This window comes from Phragmites australis, chromosome 19, assembly GCF_958298935.1.
Source record: "Phragmites australis chromosome 19, lpPhrAust1.1, whole genome shotgun sequence".
In the NCBI taxonomy this organism is placed as follows: Eukaryota; Viridiplantae; Streptophyta; class Magnoliopsida; order Poales; family Poaceae; genus Phragmites; species Phragmites australis.
Genome location: NC_084939.1, coordinates 22,552,269 through 22,578,116, shown reverse-complemented (window position 1 = coordinate 22,578,116; position 25,848 = coordinate 22,552,269). Strand labels below are relative to the sequence as shown.

The 25,848-nt window shown below is 39.5% G+C and overlaps 1 protein-coding gene across 3 annotated transcripts; it reads left to right on the top strand.

Moving 5' to 3' along the window:
* LOC133900433 (DEAD-box ATP-dependent RNA helicase FANCM) lies at positions 1-11,570 on the top strand. Of its 3 annotated transcripts, none has more exons than XM_062341580.1 (22): positions 1-144; positions 212-776; positions 2,265-2,399; positions 2,515-2,597; positions 3,116-3,230; positions 3,521-3,612; positions 3,791-3,845; positions 3,933-4,054; positions 4,126-4,239; positions 4,442-4,635; positions 5,612-5,736; positions 6,240-6,300; positions 6,689-6,765; positions 7,351-7,400; positions 7,473-7,638; positions 7,741-7,862; positions 7,940-8,257; positions 8,365-8,425; positions 8,652-9,743; positions 9,868-9,922; positions 10,066-10,224; positions 10,624-11,570. In XM_062341580.1, the coding sequence occupies exons 1-22, from the start codon at positions 100-102 to the stop codon at positions 11,171-11,173; spliced, it is 4,356 nt and encodes a 1,451-aa protein (XP_062197564.1). In that variant the 5' UTR covers positions 1-99; the 3' UTR covers positions 11,174-11,570. The 3 variants fall into 3 exon arrangements, with proteins under 3 accessions (XP_062197564.1, XP_062197565.1, XP_062197563.1); XM_062341581.1 differs by having other exon boundaries at positions 2,256-2,399; positions 8,757-9,743; XM_062341579.1 differs by having other exon boundaries at positions 2,256-2,399.
* The last annotated feature ends 14,278 nt before the right edge of the window (positions 11,571-25,848 follow it).

Genomic DNA, 25,848 nt, shown 5'->3' with positions numbered 1-25,848 from the left:
AACTTTCCGTCTCCCCGCCCGCCCAAATCCCGCACCGCTTCCTCCCAAAGCTCTCCCCATTCCCCAACCTTCGCGAAGCTTCTCGAACCTCCTCCGCCAATGTCCGCGCCCCCGTTCGCCGTCGACGACTACGACGATGACGACGTGAGCACCCTCTCCCCTCCCCGGTTCTCCTCCTCGCGAGTCTCCGCTCACGTAACCCTAACCGCAGGGATTCGACTGGGAGGCCGCCGTGCGCGAGATCGACAACGCCTGCGCCCTCGCGTCGGCTTCCGCCCCCGCCCCTGCCCGGGCGCCGGTGCAGCATCCGCCTCCGCCCCGGCCCCCCGAGCCCTCGGCGTCGGCACCGCTTCACAGGTCACCGGCGGCGGCGGGCGGCGGCGCGCGGCAGTCGACGCTGGACCGCTTCGTCGACTCCTTCACCAGGAGGCAACGGGAGAAGGAGAGGCCTACGCTGGCGCCGGAGGCCGCGGCGGTGGGGGCGGGGTTGGCGCCGGCTGGTGGCGGGTGGCGCCATGGTGTCCGCGCGGGCGAGGGGTGCTCGCGGCAGGCGGACGAGAAGGCTGTGGGGGACCGGTTCGTCGAATCCTTCACCAGGAGGCAGCGGGAGAAGGAGAGGGCTGCGCCGGCGGTGGCGGTGGCACCGGCTGGTGGCCGGGGGCGTGCTGCGGTCCGCGCAGGCAAGGGATGCTCGCGGCAGGCGGGTGAGGAGGTTGCGTACGAACCCTGCGCCGTGGGCCTGGACCACGAGGCGGTACAGATGTGGATCTATCCAAGTGAGGATTTTGGGTTTCTGCTTCATTTCGCCAATAGCTTGTTCTTTGTTGTGGTTGCATGCTGGGGCTTAGCCTATGGGCGTGTTAGCGATCTTGCAGAACACATTTTTTTAGTGAATACTGGGACTTTATTACTTGACATTGGCAGATATTTTGCCTGTTTAATCCCTGCAATGCCTTGCTGGTACTGAACTATCCCAGATACTTGAGGAAACCTGAATCTAAACTGAACTCATGGTTGGCCAGCTCGTGAGCAGCCATATTAGACAGACAATTACAAGAGAAAATTGAACAAACACTAAAACATGGTGACATAAGCAGTTTAGTTTCCTGGAGCTCCTCTGCAGCCTTGGAAGCATCCACCTTTTTCCATTGGAGTGGAATGACAAAGAGCTGTCCACCCTTGGCACTGTTTTTCAGTGTATCAAACAATGTCATTTTGGGGGTTCTAATCGGTGCAACAACTTAAGTTGGGTGTTTAGACTTTAGAGTTTCTTCCGGCTAAGTGTAACAAAGGGAAGACTCTTAGTTGCATGAATTTATTGAAATGATTTTACTTTTCAGTTGCTTATCCATGCCTTCAGAATGCACAGGTTTTACTCTAGGTCATCACAAATAATTTCACAAACTGTACCAGTGTCAGGGTTTCAGCTTTTAGTTGTAGCTTAAGCATTGAGTGCATTATGGTTATCGTATTCCTGACTGTCCTACACTCCAAGGCAGGCAAGATGTGGATTAGTTCAACTATTCAAGTGAGCAGTGATTTTTCATATTTGTACCAATGGACTGCAGAGTGTGCATTTTCAATATTTGGTTATATGAATAGAAAAGATGGTACTTGACTGTGGGGTTTAGTTAGCTTGTTAGGTGTGTTCAACCTCGCTTTCCTTACTGATTTACAAAAACAATCACAAGTATTAGCAGATTTCATAATTGTTTGTTGCTTGCTTGTTTGATTCTATTGCTTTACTCAATGCAGCTGCCAAACAATATGATACCCTTATTTTCCTTTCAAGAAACAACTTATTTTGCTCTGTGATAATAGCACTTTAGTATAATCTGGAATAGATAAATGTGTTCTACTAAATGATGCATGGATTGTGAATTGTTGATGTGTAACAATCATATTTTTCCACCTTGACCTTGGGTTATATGTCTATATGGGGAAATCCTTTATATTGTAGAATTGGATACCTACCTAACACCACAGGGAAACCCACTGATTTCAACATGGATGCACAAAGTTTCATCCCACAGATACAAATAACTAAATGAGGACATCATGCAATTAGGAAAATAGCCTCTGAAATTCCTATTGAAGGTTCCATTTTGTTCTTGTTGTAGTTCAGTTATTCTAGAACCATATTTACATTGTAAATATTTATGGTTTACACATTGCTAGCTAATTATTTTGTTATGTCAATCTAAGTTGCAAATGTAAGTTTTGTAATTTGTTTGGCTTTTGTTTATGTGTTGCAGCTAATGTAGAAGTCCGAGAGTACCAGAAATATATGGTTGAAAAGGCTTTGTTTACCAATACATTAGTAGCTTTGCCGACTGGACTCGGCAAAACTTTTATTGCGGCGGTAGTAATGTACAATTACTTTAGATGGTTTCCTGAAGGTAACTTTTTGTACTGCATTGTAACCGTTTACCTCTCCGATGTTGTATTTTATGAGCTCTCACAGAAGTTACATGCTGAAAAATTGTTCTTGTCTCATATAATGGGAAAATTCAGGCAAAATAGTATTTACTGCCCCTTCGCGTCCTCTTGTTACTCAGCAAATTGAGGCATGTCACAATACAGTGGGAATACCACAGGTACTGTAAAAAATCTGCAGTTGGTGATTTTCTTACTTATTTTATTGAGTAAAGTTCGCAAAACTACAAGTAGATTGACTGAATTATCGCAACACTGCAGATTTAAGAACATTTATCAATGAGTTTATCGCAAAACTACAGATTTTGCGACCTTCCGAACTAAATATGTAGTTTTGCCATAAAATTGTCACTAAATCTATAGTTCCTTGATAAAATGTCCTTACATCTTTGTGTCACACTGTCACTTCAAGAGGGGTCCGATTGTCACCATATGGAGGTGGGAAGGGGAGGTTGCATAATTTGTAGTTTTGTGTTTAAGATTGATACTAAATCTATAGTTTTCTGATGGATGTCCTTAAATCTGTATTTTTGCGATAATTTGACCAATCTACCTGTAGTTTTGTGAAATTTACTCTAATTTATTTATCTGCAAATATTCATGTTTGTTTGGTGTCTATTTAAGACTAGCACATTTTTCTATGCCCATGCTAGAAACTGACATGCTTACCTATTTGTAGGAGTGGACGATAGATATGAAAGGGGATTCAAGGCCTTCCGATCGATCAAGTTTATGGAAGTCAAAAAGAGTCTTCTTTGTCACTCCACAAATTCTTGAGAATGATATACAATCTGGTGATTATCTCTGGCGGTTCCCTATAATATTTATCAATCCTCTTTTGGTTGTTCTTGCTATACATTTTGTCATTGATTGAAGATTCATTTGTTGTTTTGGAATGATAACTAAACATGAACTTATTTTCAAAAGCAACATCAAGTTATCTTTAGACTGGCCACTTCAGAACTAGTCTATCTGCAGTTGGCTTTTCTGTTTTATGTTCATGGTGCATACTTTTCTTGTGCACTTAAACTTTACTGTTATTAATTCTTCTCTGATTTGACATTATGGATTTTGCTTTTAACAGGTATATGTATGGTAAAGCAAATAGTTTGTTTGGTGATAGATGAAGCTCATCGAGCTTCGGGAAATCATTCTTACTGCATAGCTGTTCGAAAGGCATGTTTCACTCCCAAGTACTAACTCATTTTTTTTATCTGCACTTTACAATCCTATTTTTTAATCATCATTTTCCTCCATTACGAGCTCATTTTATTCATGATGACATCTGTAAACTAGCTGTTTGGGTGCTTCGCACCTCGGCTTGATCAATCTTTATTTTCTGCCACGTTCACAGTTGGTGGAAGCTCATGTGCCGTTAAGGATTTTAGCTCTAACTGCTACACCAGGATGTAAGTCTCTGTACATTAAAATAGACATACTTGCCCAAACATGGATGTGTCTTCTAAGTTTGCAATCTTATCCTGCTTATGGTTCAGCCAAGCATGCAAATATCCAAAATGTTATCAACAATTTATGCATTTCGGAGTTGGTTCATTGTGATGAAGAGGATTCTGAAGTATGCCAATATGTTAAAAAACGTGAAGTTGAACTTTTGAAGGTATGCATGAAATTTGGTAAATTGGTAACACACTGTTTCTCTGTGATGTAAAATTACTTATTCCAGTGCAGATCCCTTTTGGCAGTGATGCAACTCAAGTTGATGGTATGCTTTTGGATATTATGCGCCCACATCTTAATCGGTTGCGTGACGCTGGTGTGATTGATTATAGGGATTATGCAAATGTATGTTTCTCATGCTTTTAAAACCAGCAGTCATTATGTTTACATGCATTTCTATCAGGTGAATAATTTATGTTTACATGCATTTCCATCAGGGCGAATAATTTACCTGCTTGTGTCCTGATGATTTCTGCTCATGCACTAGACCACTAGTTTCTGATTTGCTACTCCTGCACATTATTAATTGCTCACATAATTTTGCCAGTGGGGCACATATAGCTTGCTGAATTATAAGGAAAAATTCATGGAAGCACCCCCACCAAACATCAGTGAAGTGGAGAGAGGGGAAATTCAAAAATCTTTTATAGCTCTTTGCTCACTTTGTCACATAAGGAAATTGCTTTTGAGCCATGGAATCAATCAAGCATATCAGTTTATTGAAGACAAGTTAAAGAAAGGGTACTTTCTGCACGCATTTACACGTATTTTTACTACATACATGACTGTACTTGTATACGAAGGTAACACATAATTAGGCCTATAAATACGTGGCATGTTAGCAATATTTTGTTTGGTATGGAAATATATTCTTGATAGACCTGTTTTATCGATGCAGCAGTAGTTAATAGTCAGTATTGTTGACAACTTAAGTATTAAAGTATGATTTGTGATATAGGATGGCTCAATGCAACTCAGTCACATTTGAGCTGCCCATACAAGGATATAAAAACTGCCAGTTACCATTTTTCAGTGGTTGACATATGTTGTTTGTTGTTTTTTATTTATTTAGGTAATATTTTTTAATCTTATGTTGTTTGTAGTTAGAAGTTGTAGAAAATTTGAATCAAATTTTGAGGGAAAAACAGTTTTAAAAAAGTTGCAACGTATAAAGAAAGGATAAGGACAATCTTAGCGGTCTCCGTCAAATCAGAAATTTCGAGGCCTGATTCTTCTTTCGTCTGCTCATGGGATTGCCAATACTGCTACCCGGCTGCACTGAAAGAAGTTAACGATGGGGATCTGGGAAAGAAAAACAGAGCAGTTTTTCACATTTTTTCCCTCCCTGGTCCCATGCACTTCTGAAGTTAGATGTACAATGCGTCTTATTGATATAAATTTATGATAAGTATCTGAGTGAAATAATCTTTGCCTATCCTGTTTGACTGCGCATCTGAACTAACTGGACCTAAAAGTTAATGAAAATTCTAGTTGAATTTCTGCATGCTTGTGCGGTATTGCAGTTGTAATGACTGTTCAGGGAACCTGACTATTCCAGAACCTGGTACCCAAAGATTATTGGAGCTAGTTTAATATTAAAGCTTGTATCCTCATCATAGAGTATATCAACAGAATTACCTGTTCCTGATTTTGCACATAGTTTTACAAGCAAGCTTTCATCTATGTTCACGTTTACCACAGTTCTTGTTTATTGAAGGTCACTGAGTTTGATGCGCAAGAACGAACTCTTCTGGCAAGCAAAAGAAAAGATGAAGCTTGTCTCATCTCAAGGTTCAATTCTAAAAATCAAAAATTTGATAGACGTGATGGTTGCTCATTTCAGTAAGTAACCTTCTACTTTCCTAATGGTGTACATGTTTTATCCTGTAAACTCAATGATGCGCGAGTAGACGTACAATAGATAGGAAACACATTTGTGAGGACAACTAATAGCTCTATCTGACATCCTAATGCTTGAATCTGCTTTTCTATCAAGCATTATGTGTGGCAACGATGTTCTGTTTATTTGTAGTTGTAAGGATGGTATACTGTTCTGTAACAAAGTAGTGCTGTGTTTGTGAAAGTTTACTGTTCAGTTATTGCAATTTATCTGAACACTTGATACTAGTATTCTGGCTGATGTGGAATTATTTCATCTGCTTTGAGTGGACGGCACCACTGCACTATACCATAGTTGATATTTGCATGTCTCCTAGGAAGAACTTCTGTTTTAATTCTCTTCCACCATGGAATTCCAACTCTGGTTTAACCTCACCTGAACGAACCCATATGACAGTCTATTAAGTTCACAGTGAATGACATAGGTACTGATTATCTTGATACAGATAAAAATGATTCAAAGGACTCAAGGGTCATTATCTTTTCACATTTCCGGGGAAGTGTCAAGTAAGAATCAAGCCTTGCAATGTAGTCTATGTTCGTACTAAGTAGCTCTTCAACATTTTCGTTCTTATTATGGCATTTTTCTGCTGAACTCTGGACTATATGTTGGTTGAAAAAAAAAATGTTTCATATTTGTTAAATTTTGTTTGCTTTCATTTGTCAAGGTGGGTCATAACTGTCCTTGAATCTCACTCTTTTATATCTTTGACAAACTCCTGTAATTTACAATAAGAAGTATACACGGTAGGTTTTGCTGAATTTTGTTTGCGATCCTTACACAACAGACAAAATATCCATTTTATGTTGGCTGGAAAACAATGTTGTGCTTTTGTTGTCTCTTCGTCAATTTATCATAAAGATTGAATATTTTGGTGCTTGCTTTGCGATGCAGTGAAATATATTGCTCACTACAAAGTATTGATGATAGACTTATCAGACCTGTTGAATTCATTGGTCAAAGCTCAGCAGGTACGGGGATTTTTTTACCCGTTTCATTTGAAATCATTCTGATTTTGCGGAAGTAAGACCTGCGAATATATTTTTGTTACTTCCGATTAGCGGTTATTTAACTTCCTCCGGTCACAAAATCATGTTGTTCTAGACATCAACACGGACTCCAAAATGTAACTTCGACCACTATTTTCTATTGCAGTATATTTTAAACCCAATATAATTATAATATTATGAAGGTACTTTTTGAAACAAATCTGCATGTGCATTTTTCATGTTTCTAATAAAATATTTTAAAAGCTATTAATAGTCAAAATTTCAAAAACTTGACTTCATATATGTCCAAAATGACATGTATTTGTGACTGAGAGTTGGATTTTCTGTTCTGATCTGATTGTCATGTTATGTAAGTATTCTCATAGCAACATGTGGTAGGAGGGACTGCATTCAGTTGAACCTAGTGATCTCCCTTGCGTCCTTTATCTAGATGGTTTTACTACAGAAATTTCTACAAAATGTGGGGCATTTAAAAATGTAATAGATGATTCATGAATCCATATAGTAGTTTGACATTACTTAATTCATAGTTTTGGTCTTTGATAGGTAAACGGTTGAAGGGGCAAACCCAAAAAACACAGCAAGCTATTCTACAGGTATCAGACATTAACTCCTGTCAGTCTTGCTTTGCGTTACTTTTACCATCTCATCATCTAGATTGTTTACAGAAATTTCGATCTGGGGAATACAACGTTTTGGTGGCAACATCAATCGGTGAGGAAGGACTAGATATTATTGAGGTTGATCTTGTGATCTGTTTTGATGCCAATATCTCACCATTAAGGATGATTCAACGAATGGGAAGAACTGGGAGAAAGCATGAAGGGCGAGTTGATATCCTTTTGTGATAATGAGAAGCTGAAAGTTATCAAGTCCAAAAGTTTCATTTCAAAGCATGTTTTCCGCTTAGGCATTGGCTACCTTAACTGCCCAAACTGGTTTTGGCTTGTGAAGGACAGGAGTTGATGGGGTACATAAAGAAACAAAGAGATAGTCAGACCATGAGGAAGCTATTGCGTAACAGTGAGAGATTTGAATACCATGCTAGTCCTAGGATGGTAATTCTATATAATCTAAATGTTCACAGAATCATTTCTCACATCTTAAGTGCTAATTCTACTATCCATATTAACAGGTTCCACATGTCTGTAAACCAAAAGTTAAGTATGTTAAATTGACAATAGAGAAGTATATTTCTTGCTTAAAGAAAATGAAAGTTGGCATAAAAGACACATCACCAATTCTGGGGAAGATGTCAGAGGAAGATGGCCAATTGATTGCGCGGTACTTTGGTGCATGCAAAGAAGATGTTTGGAGGCCATCTCTTGTTGCATTTCCTAGATCTCAGCTTTGTCCAAGTGTTGTTCATAAAGTTCCACACTCGTTCCGGACAACAGATATGCTAACTGACGCTATGCAGCAACTTCAAGATCCGTCTTTTTTTAGGACAAAGGTAGATTCATTGAAGATCTGTGTGAATTTTTTCAGTTGTTTTTCGATATAAATCAGAAATGAAGAACAAAAGTCATGCTTGATACTGTTGTTTCTTAACACGTTCAGTGTGAAAGCCCTTTGCAAGAACCTGCTGATGTTGCAGCTGTGAAATGTCAGGCACGTGAAGGTACCAGTACTAGTCATATTATTCCCTTGCATAGTTTTTTAGTTTATGATACTAATATCTGAGTGCTATATGCTTCTGAAAATGTTTTTTGAATTTATATAAATACTTCTCTGGGCTTATGGCTGTTCATAGGATACAATTATGTTCAGCAATTTCATTACTACAGGCCTGGAGTTATAAATTTGCTTCTGTTTAATTGGTAAATGTCATTTTTAACCATGTTTAGGTCTCTATGCTGTTAATGGAAATAAGGAGGCAATGCCTCAGGAATGTGACGGTGTGGAAGCCTCATCCAGAGAAGTGGTGTGTAATCAAAGTTTTTCTGTGCCAGGTTCTCCGGTTAAGACGTTTCCTATTCACTCTTTCTTCAGTGGTGATTATGTAACTGTGGATAGAGGAGGCTATGTTTCAGTTACCTTTGTACCTGTCCTGCCTCAGACATCGGCATTCCATAAGGACGCGAAGAATGCACACTGGTGCCACAGAGTCCAGAAAACGGCCATACCTTACCAATCAGCAGCAGACATCAGCAGGCCAACAGTTGACTTTCATCATCCTGCATATGTAACTGATTCAGGCAAACATTTGTTTAAGAACAGTGTATCAAATGTAGACCCTCATTCGCCTGAGTTTGCTGGACAATGCGACGACACTGATAACAACGTGCTTACAACGCCACCATCTAAAACATTGACAAGCCCAAGGGAAAAATGGGGCACACCCTGCAATGCTAAACTAGCGAGCTCTGCCTTTTCAGGTCAGAAAGATATGGAGCTTAGTCCCAGGTTGACACATTATATGGAAGAAGGAATTGTTCCTGAGTCTCCAATTGTTGATGTTTGCCACCTACAAATAGAAACAGACAGAGCTGTCAGTACTGGATTTGTGCCAAAATTTGGTTCTTCAAAGACACATGATGAGGGAGCTCACGCCAATTCAGCTGGATGTCGAAAAGGACCATTGAGATTTGAGAAAAATGATGAACAGCTTTCTGGTTCATTGAGACAGAATGTCCTCGATCGGACTAAAGCAAAAACAGGAGAGCCAGTATGTCCTTCAAATGTGAAAATATGTACTCCCACCACTTGTACTCCTACAACAAATCTGCTGTGTGATAGTTTCTCTAATGATTGTCAGCTTAGGTCAGGGGGGAATACGTCAGGGTCAGTCCAGCAAGCACCTAAGTACAGAAGACTATGCAAATATGGTGACAAGATCAAAAGAGTCTCCTCCATTTCCTTGGATGACTGTCATGATGGATTTGGAGAATGTGATATTGCTACTAAAACTATGCCAAACCAAATAGAGCTCGCTATGGGTGAGCTAAATTTCGTTTCTTCGCAAATCTTTAAGGGACTCCGTTCAATATTGTTAACAACTTGATCTTCTATAGTTCTATTAGATTTATATCTTGATAGACTTTTTTTAACCTCCTGATTTAGGGAAAAAAGGGAAGGCCAAGAGGCGTTTGGATACCTATATTGACGAGGAAGTCGAGTAAGATTACTAGAACTTTCAGATTGAAATATATATATTAGCAAGCAAACCAATGCTGATTCTGTTTGCTATTGCCATATATTATCAACATGTCGTGGTTTACTGTTATCTTATCAACTGTAACTCTTGCATTATTGCATTAGGGTATCTGAGGATGCTGATGTTTCAGAGGATGAGGATGATGATCAGAGTGAAGATAAATATGAAGATAGCTTCATCGATGATCAGACAACTCCTACCGGCGAATTCACCCAAACAGAGCAAGGTGCTGAAAATAATGGTGACATGATGGGTTTCTACAGGTATTACGAGATGATCAGACAACTCCTTTCCTGTGGTGTTTAAAATGAAATTCCTGTCTAAATTATATGTTTTGAGACTGTTCTTTTTCCTGTTATTCTATCCATCATCAACTAGCAAAAGCATGGTAGTTGTAAATCAGTGGTACAGTTCTAAACTACAGTATTGTTTACTTGGAGCATATCATTATAAGTTGGCAAGTATTGTAACACTGAAACACTTGCAAACTGTAGTTTGACTTCTCCGTAAGAGGTTTGTTTGTCACCAATCATGTTAGAAAGTGAACTGAATAAATGATCAGTTATTATTCTCCTTTTCCACTTTGCATGTTCATGTTTTTGTTCTTTAAAAAAAATTATAGAAAAATTACTAAACTCGATTTCCATTTGATGTTTGTGCAGGCGATCACTGCTCACTCAGTCCCCAGTAGTTAGGCCCTCTAGGTACCTCGATGTCTCTGACAATTCTGCTTCTAGAACCGGAAGTGTGAGCTGTTCTTCAGAGAACTTGCACAATTCTATTGAGACTCCAAAAGGGCTTGCTCAAACACGTAGTACCATTGATCCAAGTCCTTCACGGTACGAACGATCCTCACTAGGAAGAGCCAGTTTTGGAAAGGAACAAAGTGAAGCAACTATCGTCAATTGTGAATCATCCACTAAATTGGACTGCAGAAAGAGAAAGTTAAGCTTCCAGCAACCTGCATCTATCCCTGTTATAAACCTTGAACCGGAACCAGCACCAGAACCATCCTCACTCCTTGCTACCGGAGTCAATGATGATATATATTTAGATGATGCTTTCTTTGAGAACCTTGATCTTGATGCAATTGAAGCACAAGCAACCGAGCTGTGGAGACAAAAGACTGTACAGTCGACAGACAAACCGGTGGAAACTAAGAAAGCATCAGAGATTAGCTTTGCTCCTCCATCATTTGATCTAGGGTTCTGAGAACTCGTGTTGAACTTCCATTCAAGATATCATCTAGCTGCAGTACTAGATCATCTCGAAGCACGTCAATAACTGCGTGGGGCAATGATCTTTCCTGCGGAAGGTTCGAACTTGCAGTACATGACAGCAAGCCACAACAGGATATTTAGGTGAACCCTGGCATGATGCTGGTAAGATCACTGTTGTGATATTTATATGCACGCTGCGAGATCAGCAGGAGGTGAGTTCTGTATATACTTATTGGCCCTATCAGTGTATTATCTTGTACAGAATTATACACCTTGTATAATCGTTATTTCTGTTATGTAAATATTGTTTAATATACGAGGGTCTGGCTGTATACAAACTGTTAGTGGCAAAGATGAGGCAATACCATTTGGCTATGCAGGATTGGCTACACTGCCCATGCTGAACCGACTGATTCTTCATGGTCGAATCATGGTTGCTAGATGGCAACGTTTTATTTGGTTGATACGACGAGTGGTTGACTCATGGTGCCTGGTTGCTTTCTCTAAACTGGCACCGCTTGTTCCAATGCTGTCAATCTTTGTCGACCTTAACGTGCGTGATGTCGTACTTGTGCGTGATAATGTGAACACAAAGATGCTGACGGCAATGCATTAATTCTGGACGCGTTTGAATAGTGCATTTTCGAGAAAAACTCGCTATCTAGTACTCCATACAATTGCAAATGTAAGTTATTTTAGATTTGTGAATAAGGATTAAAATAGTAAATCAAATAATTTTGTTGTCTTTTATTTATTTTGTATTGAAAAAGATAACTCATTTATTTGTGAGAGTACTAGTATTTATTAAATAAGGATAAGACGGGAACAAAAGAGAAAAAATGCATAGAAGTTCGAGAATGATTTATATTTAGAGAATAGTTGAGAAGACTAAAACGATATATATATATATATATATATATATATATATATATATATATATAGGAAAACTAGTATGTACTCCTGGGTGTATGTACTTCCACCTCTCATATACCACTTTTACACGTGTGTTATACTTCTTTATCACTTTAAATATACTTCATTAGTAATTATAAGATACTACAATACAAATCCCACGAAAATTTTTATGAAATTCCATAATTTTTATCATAATTTGCGTATATACTTCTTTTATGTATAAAAAAGAGTATATAGCAAAAATGAAAGGCTAACATTGAATTTTTTTTCATACAACTCATATTGGAGTATCTTAGAATTAGTATTAGAGTATACTAAAAATGATAAAAGAGTATAAAGTGTTTGTTTAGTAGTATATTGCATATGGGAGTACATACTCCTAGGAGTATAGAATAGGTGTCCTATATATATATATATATATATGTATGTATATATATATGTATGTATGTATGTATGTATGTATGTATGTATGTAACCAGAGAGAGTATCAAAGATGGATACAGCAGGACAAATTTCTCTTTATGTTTTTTGGATCACTTAATCCCCTTTTTATGCATGCTGTTTTACACATCATCCTGTGTTTTTTCAATTGATATCTTACAAGCGAAGCATAGTTTGAGTGAACTCATCATCTCTAAAGGGTGAAAGTATGCTTTGGCAGGTAGTGCACGTTGATAAGCTAGCCACGTCATGGCAAAATCAAAGTTATATGGAAAATTAAATTCAAAAAAATATTTTCAGATTCAAAAAAAGTTATATGCAAAATATGCGTAGCTGTGAATGTTATAGCAACGTGCTCATCGAAACACATTGACCACAGATCTACAATAATAGAGAGTGCTTGCTCACATTTACACGCAGGCCTTCAAAAGGAGGGATCGACGTGACATGCAACAGAGCTTATATTTTGCCAGGAGCATTTCAGTTACGTAATGTGAACCTAGAGATTCTGAGCGCAAAATGATAAAAACACACATGGAGAAAATGACTATTTTTATAGCGTGTCGTGAAGAAAGTTCGTCCCAGCACACCAATAATACACACGGCGTTGCATTGGCTGCAAGGAACAGACGCCGCCGGCGCGATTTTTCATTCACTTAGCTTTTCAACTCGAACAGATCGATGCACATGTGTTTTTTGGTGTCAGCGAGAAAATTTTTACCCACGCTCTACCTCGTGCTTAACTGGTTTGCGTTTTTTTAAAAAGCCTTAAGCATTAAGCTATGGTTAGTGGCAGATCAGAACAAAAATTTAGAAGGACTCAAGCTCTTTTTTTTCCTTTTCTTCCTCTCCTCTTTTTTCTCTTATTCTTCCTTCTCCTCTTTTTCTTACATGTCCAAAAATAGGGGGGGGGGGGGGGGGATGCCCGGATCCCCCTAGATTCGCCACTAACTACGGTAAATCATCCCAGGTTCAAGTCATTTTTAACATGAAAATGGGTGCATATTTTCTTTTTAATATCAATGGCGGCCTAAATCCACTGAGTGAAGTTCACCTTCCGCTATTTGATCCAACCATATTTTCACCAAAATTTTTAGAAAGCAAACCATGCATCCATGCATGTGTCTGAGTGCATATAAAGATTTCATCATTCGGATTGCACTCTTATATTAAAGCTTCTTATGTTGACATAAAAACACTAATGGTGAATCCAAACTTAAATGATAGCACTACTAATCAAGAACAGGAGTTTTCATAATTTAGAGCTTGTTTGGATGCTGCTAACCCCGCTAGGATCCTGGTTGATTCCCTGGGCAGATGTAACCCATGGGTTTGCTCCCCTGCTAAACCGACGAGACGGTTGACAAAGGGGACGAGTCGTGACTAGAGAGGTGAGGGGGGGGGGTTGAAATGGGCTGGAAATTTTTAGCCTGTTGCCTTCACCTCATCTGCCATCATCTGCACTAGCACGCAGGTCCCCTCCGACGACCTCACCGCTGCTCATATCATCCTTCTCCTCACATTCCGTCTTGTTATTGCTCTTTAACATCCAAATAAGCCCTTATTAGGCCTAACAAACAATAGGCTGCCAAATGGAGAGGGCCACAAGTTATGCCCTAATAATCTACTCTACAACTTTAACAGTGGTCAGTATATTATTGGTCTAGTACTAGCTAACATTAGCAAGTTAGTTAGCCTATGTGCCAAATAAGGTGAGGTAGGCTTATAGGTATAGGTAGGCAGGCAGGCCTTCTAGAATCCAACAAACCAATAGGGATGGAAGAAGAGTTGACCCAAAAGGACAAAACAAAAGCAGAGGCACCTCAAGTTCGATTTGGTAGATTTGTGTTGTGCACTATTAGGTGATCCATCAATGTTAGCCTAGAATCCAGGCCACTTGTCCTCAAGTCACATGAAAGGTACTCCTGTTTCGTCCATTTCGTCTGCGATTGCTGTCACGTACATATGTATATATGCACCGTATCTAGCTTGTAATCTACAATGCTGTTATGTATAGATACTGTCATTGAAAGGATACGATGGTGTACACGACGTACAACCAGATTGTTCAGACACGTCGCTTTCGTACTCTTTGGCGCTGAGTATTATATTATATGTATGTAGTTGGTACGTACATTGGTACATGTGTATGCATGTAGTGAGGTAAGCATGATGTGCCTTCAAAAGTTCCATCCGTTCCATCCTATCATGAGTGAGCTAGCTAGAGTTCATGTTTGCTACAGGGCTGGGTTGTTTCATTTTGGGACAAAAACCTAATGCTATGTCAAACAATCCGTCGTTTAATTTCAACAGCAACAGTGCAATGGATGCACAAAACCTTAACAAAGATGGTTCCTCTCCACCAAACCATAAATTTAAATTTGGTAGTGGAATAGGTTTTAAAACCAAATTTCATTTTTCGGACTATTCCTAGTTACCAACCCGTGACTACGATTATAGCAGGTTTCTGTGGCAAGATATGTAATATAGGTGATAATGATGAGAAAACCTATGAAGATAAGTACATAAAACTATATAATAACTTATGAACAACAGTGGGGGCTTAGGATTTCTTTTCTTCTTTTTCTTTCCTTATATATATATATATATATAGACATACACTGTAGAAACAATTTCTAGAGACGGTGATAACCCATTTTCAGTCGTTTAGTCACCCGCCTCCGATCGAAGATATGCAAAAATAGAACATTTTTACAGGCGCAAAAGAGACCATCTATAAAAACTTATTACTAGAGACGGTTCACTTAAGAAACCGTCTATGATAATAGGTTTTCATATGCGATTTCTTAAACGGATCATCTCTGATAATCGATCCTCGAATCACGTTTTTTGGCTCAAAAAATTGATTTTTTCCCAACCAGACACCCCCGCGGTCGCGCCATCGTAAGTCACAAATCAAGCGATCTTTTTCATGCAAAATACGCATGAGTGCTGTTTGTAGCTCTCGAACCCGGGATCTCTTAGCTCGCGCGATACATGCTTACCATCCCACCACAAAAATACTAGTGATATTAATAGAATATGCAATTCTTTTGATCTCTTCTGTACGAAAATTCAAATGATTATTTGGACATTTAAATGACATCAAATAAAAAGTTTTTAACTATAAATTTGTAGACCTCGTCGAGTGCTACAATTTTCATATAAAGTTTGTTCTCATCTGACTTTGTATGAAAAGTTATAATTTTTTTAAGATAAACTATCATCAATTACCAGATGCGGTTCACATAAGAAATCACTTGTGAAAATTATCCTATTTTTGAAGGCGATTCACATAAGAAATCGTCTCTAAAAATGATCTTTTACAAATACGGTTCATATAAGGAATCGTATGTGGTAATCATCCAATTTTCAGAAGCACTTCACGTAAAGAATTGCCTTTGAAAATAACCTTTTACACAGATGATTTACATAAGAAAGCGCATCACATTTTCAGAGGCGGTTGTCGTAAGCAAACGCATGTGGAAATTTCCACAGGCAGCCCAAAACCGCAGGGACCTGCTCAGCCAGTTTGTCATATGAGCCGCCTGTGGAAAGACACCTTAGGTGTTCTGAAAAATAGTTTTCGTAATAGTATATATGTGTGTATATATATATTGAGAAAAGGCACTTTCTTCCTTATATATATATATATATATATATAATTATATACATGAGTGATTGCTTGAATTATTTGTTTATATGAGTATATGTGCTGTTATATACATGTATATGCATAATGTACATGGTATATACCTGTGTAAGCAATAGAAATACATGAAATAGGAAAAAGAAAAAGAGGAAAAGAAATCCTAAGCTAATCGAGCCGACAACCCTAACTAGCCTATTCTTCCCCTCTCTTCCAGCCTGTTGGCCCAACCTGACAACCCTCTCTCCCCCCCTCTGTTATCACCGAGTCGGTCGACGCCAAGGTCGGCCTACTTTGCTCTGTTCCTCCCCTCCTCTGTCTATTTTGGGCCGGACAACACCGAGTAGCCCAACACACACGTGTGAGAGAAGGCTCGACCGAGTCGCCGTCTTCCACTGGATTTCCCTATGCATTGTCCAAAATCGAGCCGGCATGGGAGCTCGCCCAAATTTTATCAGAGCCGAGATGAGGACCTTCTAGAAGATGGACATTGGAGTCCATAAAGACCACAAGGATCTCTCCCTGCTATGTCTCTTCGCTAACGAGATTCAAAGGAGGGAGTTCACTTCGGATACGACCGCCACCATCGTCGGTTTTACCCGAACCCTAACTTGAATCGATCCCAGACGCTTCTCACGCCCGAACCATAAATAGGAGACACCGAGGGGCCCTTGGAGCACCACAATCTTTTCCCCTTGCTCTCATCGAGAAACCGTAGCTGGAGTCCTAGGTCCGTAGCTCACCACCGTCACTTTTGATCCCCGCCATCGCCAACCCTCTATATAGAGCCCTGATGACGATGTGTAGTCAAACAGGATCGTCGTGATCTCGTGATTGTTTTCCGCCGCTCATCGGAGCAAGCCAAGCACCTTAGCCTGTTTAACTCTTCATTGAAGTGCCACCCTGAGCGACATCATCGCCGCCGCCTTATGACCGGAGTAGAGACAGGTAAGAGCTCCACCATCCAATCTTGTTTGAGTGGCTGCGATTAGAACTTAGATACCCTTAGGGACTGGTCGATCAAAGCCATTATATCGAGTAGAAACATGCTAGATTTAATGAAGGGTGCCTAGCCAGCTACTGCATCAGCAGGACACCTTGGCAACACATGTGCAGACATGTCAGCGTGGGTGTCCACGTGTCGGCCACCTCAACGATAGCGCTTACATGGCCTGTAGGTCTAATCAGCGCCATCTCAATCGTCGCGTAGGCAGCCGTGTCAGCTTGCTTGCCCATGTGTCTGATGACTCTGCACTACAGTCACCAATTGATTTACTTTTTAAATTGTTTTATGCTTTGCTGATGTCAAAATGCTTTATAATTGTGCAATAAATAGTTTCAGGTATAAAATAATTATGAAAATAGTAATAAATTAGAAAATAATTCTAATAATGTTTAATAATGTTCTAATAGTTTTATTTAATTATGTTTAATATTTTTATATAGTTTTATAATTCAAATAAATGCTAGAAAATTCTAGAAAAATCCTAAAAAATCATAGATGACTATGAAAAATTCTAGAAAAATTCATAATAGCATAGTTTCATCTGTAGTTGATCTTTTTATCCTGTTTTAATACTTTGGGAGCCATAACTTGTTAACTGTAGTTTCAATTTGACCTATTCTTTCGTCAAAATGTCTGAAAAAGCGTGATCTTATGTGTGATGATATTTGTTATGTAATATTTGGTTCTTTTTGGATCTTGGTGTTTATGTATTGCCTTTTTGCTTATGTTTGCATTTAGATGCCAATGTTCAGTTGGAGCTAGAAGGATTGCAGGCTCAAGACTTTGAAGACCTAATTGAGTACAGTGAAAGTATATTGTGTTCTTGAATATATTTATCCCAGTTTTTAAAATATTTTGTTTTACAAACATACATGCTAATAATTTATCGAGAATCCTAAGAGTTAGGTTTTACCCTAATTTATCATCCTTATTGCCATAGTTATGGTTTTAGTTATGAAAGGTTAGATGATGCTTAGCCTTACTTTGGGATGGTGATCATGATAATGACTCAATATATATGATAATACTCCTATGAAACAATGATAAAAGATGATGGTATAATTTTGTAGCAATATGATATTGGAATTTGAAAAATGGTTTGATGAGACCGGTACAGGATGTACAATTAGGTTGTGGTAGTCTTGCTCAAATCTAAGGTCTGGTTCTTGGAGTGATCTTTTCGAGTAAATAATTTGCATATTCTTAGCATTGTGTAGACTATCCAGTTATGTGGAATGGAATGATATACTTTCAGGGTTCCATTGACGCAAGAGGGGGCTTCCGTTGATGAGATGTATTCACGCGACGGTGAAATCTTAGCGGGCATGCACATGCTGAGAGGGCATTGTAAAGGCTTTGAAGTGATTTCCTCACCGCACACCTCATAAGTATATAAGTGTTTCGCGAACATAGACACAATGGATAATCATGACTTATCGGTAAAATGTACAACCTACAACCTCTGCAGAGTATAAAACTGGTTAATCAGTCATACTCATGGTTACAAGTGACAATAAAAACTTCACATGATTAGAACTTAGTGGTTTGGTCCATCATAGTAGTGGAAACTATGATTGAGGTGGTGTTTAACCTTGGTGGTGAGAACCTTGATTGAGGTGTTAGAAGGTTAGTTAAGTTAAGATGGTTATAATCTTGAGATGATTGGTTATGTATTGTTATTCACTTAATTATTAGTATTTTTCAAATATTTTACTTAAATATTGTTTTATGCAAAAGATCCATATTGCCATATTGTTATCAAGCCTTCATATGCATATCATTTTTTCCACAACTTGCTGAGTATTACATGTGCTCATTCTTGCTATCATCAAATACCTAGTTGGAGAAGGATTTTAAGAGTTTGCTGAGGATGGATCCTTCTAAGATGATTTCTATGTTGATCATGCCTAGTTGTCGTGAAGAATTAGAGTCTATGTAGTTTCACTGTAGTTTTATTTGAATCTTGGCTCTCGAAGATCACGTTTGTAAGATATTTAAGTGCGATATTGTAATGATATTTATCTATAAATGTATTATGTATTGGATTGATTTTTAAACTCAATACATAGATGGTATTGTCTTTTCATTAGACTAGTCTCAACACTTCTCCCACTGTAATCCTTAAAAAACCAATAACATATATTAATGTGCAAAACTCAACAATTCTGGTAAGCTAATAAGCTAATATAACTTGATAGCCAAATCTGCATAGCTCTACAATTCCGGTAAACCAATAATGTATCGAAAACCTAGTTGTAGAAATATGAGATATTTTACTTTATTGACCTGTTTACTAAGTTGAGTTTTGACTAGACGTTTAATTCAGAGCTTTTCAGAGATAATAGCCGAGTGGAGTGGTGTCGAACTTCAACACGGAGTTAAAACCCAGCTCTAAAATATTATGTTTCCAAACAAGGTAAAGTCTTTGGTAGCAGAAACTACAAACATCTTAGAAGACTTAAAAGGTTGAACGAATACTCCACTATGTCCATATTCGCCTGATCTTAGAGGACTCGGTACTTGGTACTGTTTAATTTGACTAGTCGAACTTTGAAATCCTTTACTAATACCGGTAATATTTCTACTAAAATACTCGTTTTTCAATGTTAAAATGATGCTAGCTGTTAGATTTATTGTAAGAAACACTTCACGATACCATTGTACATCTAAACCGTTTTGCACATGTATTAGTTGGAAATCACAGTCAAAAAGTTGAACTTCAGTAATAATCATCCACACAGTCATTTGACGACGTACTAACAAGGTAAGTGAAAGCCAAAAGCAAGACAAACGAAAATTAAGCGGAGGGCAATGACAGCAACTCTAATCCTTGATTTGAAACCGAGAGAGACCAGCAAACTTTAAACGTGGAATCCCTGACGATCGAGGTCCGTATCAAACAAACACGGAGAGACGTTTCCCGATCCGGTTTGATTCGGGCCAGTAGAAGCCAAAGCTTCCATACGGACGACATGATATACACCTACTGCTGTTTCAAAGCTTCTGTTTGACAAAATCGCACACTACTGTGAAATGATTTACTGGAAAGATCCAGTAGCCGTATATGTAAAAAAAAATACTATAAACGACGGTAAGAATAGGTGACATCTAAAAGAGATGAATAAGAACACTTAAAAACTAATCTAATCGGTTTTAAAAAATTTACAAAATAAATATGTTTTAGGTTTATTTAGTGTGTCTATTCTACCGCTAAAAAAATTTACAACCTCTAATCAACTTTAAAAACTTTACAAGATAAACTTATATTAATTTTTATCTAAATATGCTCTAAATTTATCTAGTGTATCTATTCTACCATTCAAAATTTTTACAATCTATAATTAATCCTAGCAAACTGCTCTAAAAAAATAAATGCATAAAGATAGATTACAAGAATATAAATATAGAAGTATAAAGATAGTAGAGAGAGCAAACTCAGCACACGTGATTTTTATCCCGTGCTATCGATGGCATAAATACCACATATAATCTACGTTAGAGTTCCACCAAAGATATGTTCCCGGACGGCACTTGTCAGTGTATCAGGAACCAGGGGTCCCTGAGTCCCGAGGCCAGGCCAGCCGTCCGCCACGTGTCACCATCCCGCGAGGTCCCTCCTGCGGAATGAGGAAAGTCCAAGTTCCGGGAGAAAGATGTTCGGGGCCACAGTCTCTGGTCCCCGAGCACCCCAGTTCCCCGATGACCCGTAGAATCTAAGTACCGGGAAGAAAGTACTCGGGGAGGTGCCCGGTCACCCCCGAGCACCCTAGTCCCCCGCTGATCAGAAGGGCTAAGTTTCGAGAGAGAGCGCTCGGGGACTGCCCGCAGCAGTCCCCGAGCGCACGGTTCCCCGAAGGCCAGTACGAAAGTGCTCGGGAGAGAGTGCTCGGGGCTGCACGTGGCAGCCCCCCGGGCTCTCGGTTCCCCGAAAGACCTGTGCGAAAAGTGCTCGGGAGAGAGTGCTCGGGGTTGCTCGCGGCAGCCCCCCGGGCTCTCGGTTCCCCGAAGGTTCATACAGGGATAAGCATTCCTGGGAGAGAGTGCTCGGGGAGGTAAACAGTACCCCTGAGCACCCGGTACCCCGAAGACGAGGATAGGCATTCCCGGGAGAGAGTGCTCGGGGAGGTGAACGGTACCCCTGAGCACTCAGTTCCCCGATGACCCAGAGAGGCCCCCAAGGGGCCCACCGATGAGGTGTCCGCCCGTCAGGGGTCCAAGGCCGCATTAAATGAGCGCGCGTGGCCTGGCATATCCAACTGCTCCCGCCGCAGCGTCAGTTCCTGCCATGCTTTGGCAGAGGGGCGTGGGGCTATTAATTGCACGGGTCCTGTCCCGTATCATCCGGTGTGTCTCGGGATAACATTGCCAGGATCAAGGCGTTCCGCCTGCCGCCCTGCCGTGGCAGAGAAACAAGACAGGGCGGGCACGCCGGGTGGCTCTGTGGCTGCCCAGTGGGCCCTCTTAATGGCGCCCGTTGCCAGGGCGTCCACAGTGACGAGTGACCGGACGCGCGCCGCGTTTTTCCACCGCCCCAGTCACTTCGCCCAGAGAAAATGATGACACCTTTCTCAGCCGTGGCGTCTTGGAACTTGTGCCCCCTCCTTCCCGTTCGAAGCATATCGCCGCCGGCGAGTGCATAAAAGGGTCGGCACACAAAAAAGGAGAAAGGAGGAAAAAAGGATCACTCAAGCAAGAGACCGCAGGCATCGAGCAATCAACAGAAGCACCAAGAACCAAACCGCAGTCCCTGCCCAAGAACAAGGAGTCTCAAGCTCTTAGTTAGACACGATATTCTTGTAACCAGATAGATCTTCGAGGGATCTCCCTCAGGATTGTTATTGCATCCATACAGGAGTAGGGTATTACGCCCTCGTGCGGCCCGAACCTGTCTAAACTCAGGTGCATTTATTTCTCTTTGCACTAGGTCGATCATCCCCCACCACCGGCCGTTGCATTTACATCCACTTCCATTTATTTCTCCGACGAACTTATTCAGGATCATCCCCCCGACCGAATCTCTAAAAAGGGGTCTCTCGGGATCCATACGACAGGAGTTAATCCTCCGATAGCACCCAATCACGGCTCTTAAGCCACCAAGTCACCAAGACAAGGCCTCAAGCCGGATAAGCAGCCAAATCACCAAGGCAAGGTCTCACCACTAGTCTCTGTTTCGATCGCTTGCCGCAATTAATGATCACTTTGGAGCTTGAGCCACCAAGGCAAGGGTCTCCGTGTCCCCGTACACAGGTCTTGCCGTTGCTGCACACCAAGTCAGAGGGTTAACAAGCTTAAGTAACTCCGACTCAAGTTACCAGCGAGTCACCAAGACTCTAATGCTCTGGCGTACCACTTGGTACAAGCTAGTATCACTCCTTGATCCTTTTTTTAAGTTGTAGCACCTATTACAACTCACTCTATGCCTATAAGAACTAATCACTTACTAATTTTATGCTTAATTGTCTTGGATGATCTCTTTAAGTACTTTAGTGGTATGGATGTCTTCTCAAGTGTTTATGTGTTTCTCTAAACTCTAGCAGCATGCCGCCCTTCAAATGACTGAGTTGGGAGTATTTATATCTTCAAACACAACAACTAGTCGTTTTCCTAACAGCTCAGAAAAGCTGTTAACACCGAATGATCCGGTGAGAATAGTAGTACTAACACCGATCATCCGGTGAGTACATCTTTAGAAACTAGCCGTTGGAATCCCACTAAAATCCTTTGTGAATACTGGACACTACGATGTATACTACATCTCTATCACCGGACTATCCAGTGAGTACATTTGAGCCATCTGAGCTTTTTCAGCCTCTCTTTATAAATTGCTCCGTTGTAAGCCTCCAGTGCACTTCCTCTTGAAACTGTACCATCCGATCAGTTCATCCTCCTTCTTCGACGCTTGGAATCGCCTCTGCAAGAAATGGTCTGTTGTATATCTTCCGCTAATCACCAGACCTTCCGGTGAGTTCAACTTCTTCTGTCCTGAACCAAAATACTCCGGTGTGCACCTTCTTTATAAACACCGGACTATCAGGTGGCTTCTTCAGTTCTGCTCTTCTCTGTAGATAAAGCTCTAGTGCTACACCTTGCTAAGCACCGGGCTATCCGGTGAAGTCTTCAACCTTCTCTCCCCCTTTGTTAGAGATGTTCCGATGAGTTTAACACACAGAGCACCGGATGGCGAGAGCAATTCTTCTAGTACTTCTCCAATTCAGTCAATTTTTGTTCTGACTACGATGACTTCTTTATGTATTACATCTATAAGACCTACTAAAATATATACTTGACAAATATATTAGTTTCAATAACTATATTGTCATCGATCACTAAAATCACAATCATAACTTAATAGGATCATTTTCGCTACAACGACTCTAAATTAAAACTGTCTGAAAAAATAATGAGGAACAATTTCAAAGTGACAGGATATTTTAATACAGACGGTTCCTATTAATACGGATAGTTTCTATTTGAAATTATCTATACTAAAATCAATATCACAGACGTCTCCAGTCCAGGACTATATGTACTAATCTAATATCATAGATAACTCCTATCGAGAGGTTATTTATACAAATCATAGGCTATTTAGTACAAATAGTTTGAAAAAACATATATTTCACACATGATTTCCGAAGTGTCAATGCAAATATTTCCATAGCAATAACGTCGGAAGAAGAGACCGTACAACTTCCAATGGGGTCGAATGCTTAACATCGTCATCGGAAGAAATTAAGCTCTTTGTCTTATGCGCGTGCAGGGACGATCGATTAATGTTCCCATAAAAGCGACAGCTCCCGATGAACTTCCATTTTATGTTAATCCATCTGGTCCTCGTTACCGTTCCTTTCGAAGACATGGTCCGCAGTACTGATTAAATATTGTCAGAAACCGCAAAAATATAGCGATCCCGAAGCGCTTTTGAGATAAGTCTACCGATCCATTTTTACACGAAACGATTAACGAAAGTTTCGTAAAGTTGATCGCATGGTTTCCATGTTTATTTCCTCCCCAAATATCATTCAATCCAGACAGGATGACAAGTTAAAAAACCAAACGAAGTCTCAGTTGGAACATAGTCTCCACGTGCCACATTTTTGCCGCCAATTCCACAGATAGTCGTCCATTGCCTTGACGCAGGGGTCACCCCCCATCGGCTGATAGATAGATAGATAGATAGATAGATAGATACTTTTTGGTGTGTGGTTCTGTGGCGAGTTTTGAAAGGACGGAAGAAATGGCGAGACCTGCCCAGTCAGCACGTAGCAGGAAGTACAGTATACTTGTTGTACTACCATGCAACTTTCAGCTCGAAAAGCAGCGTACCGACTGCTTCAAAACGTATAGTTGTCCAACGTAATGCCGCATTGACTAACCTCACCGGCTGGGCCTCTCCAGTACCACGATTCACAAATTCGTTTGGATATCGGAAACCGAGATCTAGTGGTTTTTCAAAATTCATGAATATCGCAAAAATCACTTGAAATTAGGTGAAAATTCAGCTAAATTCACTCAGTCAAATTTATAAATCGAAGGCAAAATATGAATTTGGTAACCGCTAGAATTGGACCAAAAAGTGGTCGAATTGCACTGAAAACTGATATTTTCCACATTAAGCACATTTTAAACAAATTTATTGAAAACTGATCGAATTTACCGATTTATCGAGCTCATTTTCCGAATTGCGGCGAAGTTCAACAAAAAACAAAAAAATGGCTAAATCTTGTAAACTCAATAACTAATTCATCTGAGCTTAAAATCAAGTGAAACATCTTTTTTTTCTTGTAATATAATATACATGATAAAAGTATTTATACTCATAAAAAATTAAATATTTTTTGTGAGAAAATGTATTTTCTAAACCCAGTTAAATGCATAATTAACTCTTTGCTAATCCAAAAATCATGAAACCTATTTAGTTAGTCTTCTTACATGATTCTATATCTTCTAAAAATGCATGAACTCATGAAATATTTATTGTAACATGCAGGATTGTGCAAATGTATTTTAACTAGATTAATTCATAACTAACCCATCACACCTCCAAAATTAGTGAAATACTTCTATTATTTTACTTCTACTATGCTTTATGTAGAAAAAATAATGATAGACATGAAAAAGTTAATTACAATACCGTTTCTTACCATGTTCATTTTATGCTTGTGAAATTTGTAAAAATCAAAGAGAAATTAATAAACTATAAATAAAGTGAAATAAATTTTAAAGATCCTCTTAAGATACGTCATACACAAGAAAATATGTATTTGCTTCTGAAGATTTTTCTTAACATGATGGGCCAAATCATCCAGTTCATACGGTCTATTTCAATATTTTTCTTTTTTTTTGAACTTTGTCTCCATAAAATATGATGCAGACCATATTATTTTGATTTTTTTTCATAGACAGTCTCAGAATTATCTCTAATATTTTAATACTTTTTATTTTTTAAATTTAAATTTAAAAATCAGTCGAATTATAAATTTAATATAGACCGAATTAACCGATATTTACGAATACATTACCTACGAATTTATTATTTACCGCATTGCCTTGACGAAGAGGTCACCGCCATCGGCTGATAGATATATATAGATACCTTTTGGTGTGTGGTCCTGTGGCGAGTTTGAAAGAACGAAAGAACACCTGTCCAGTCAGC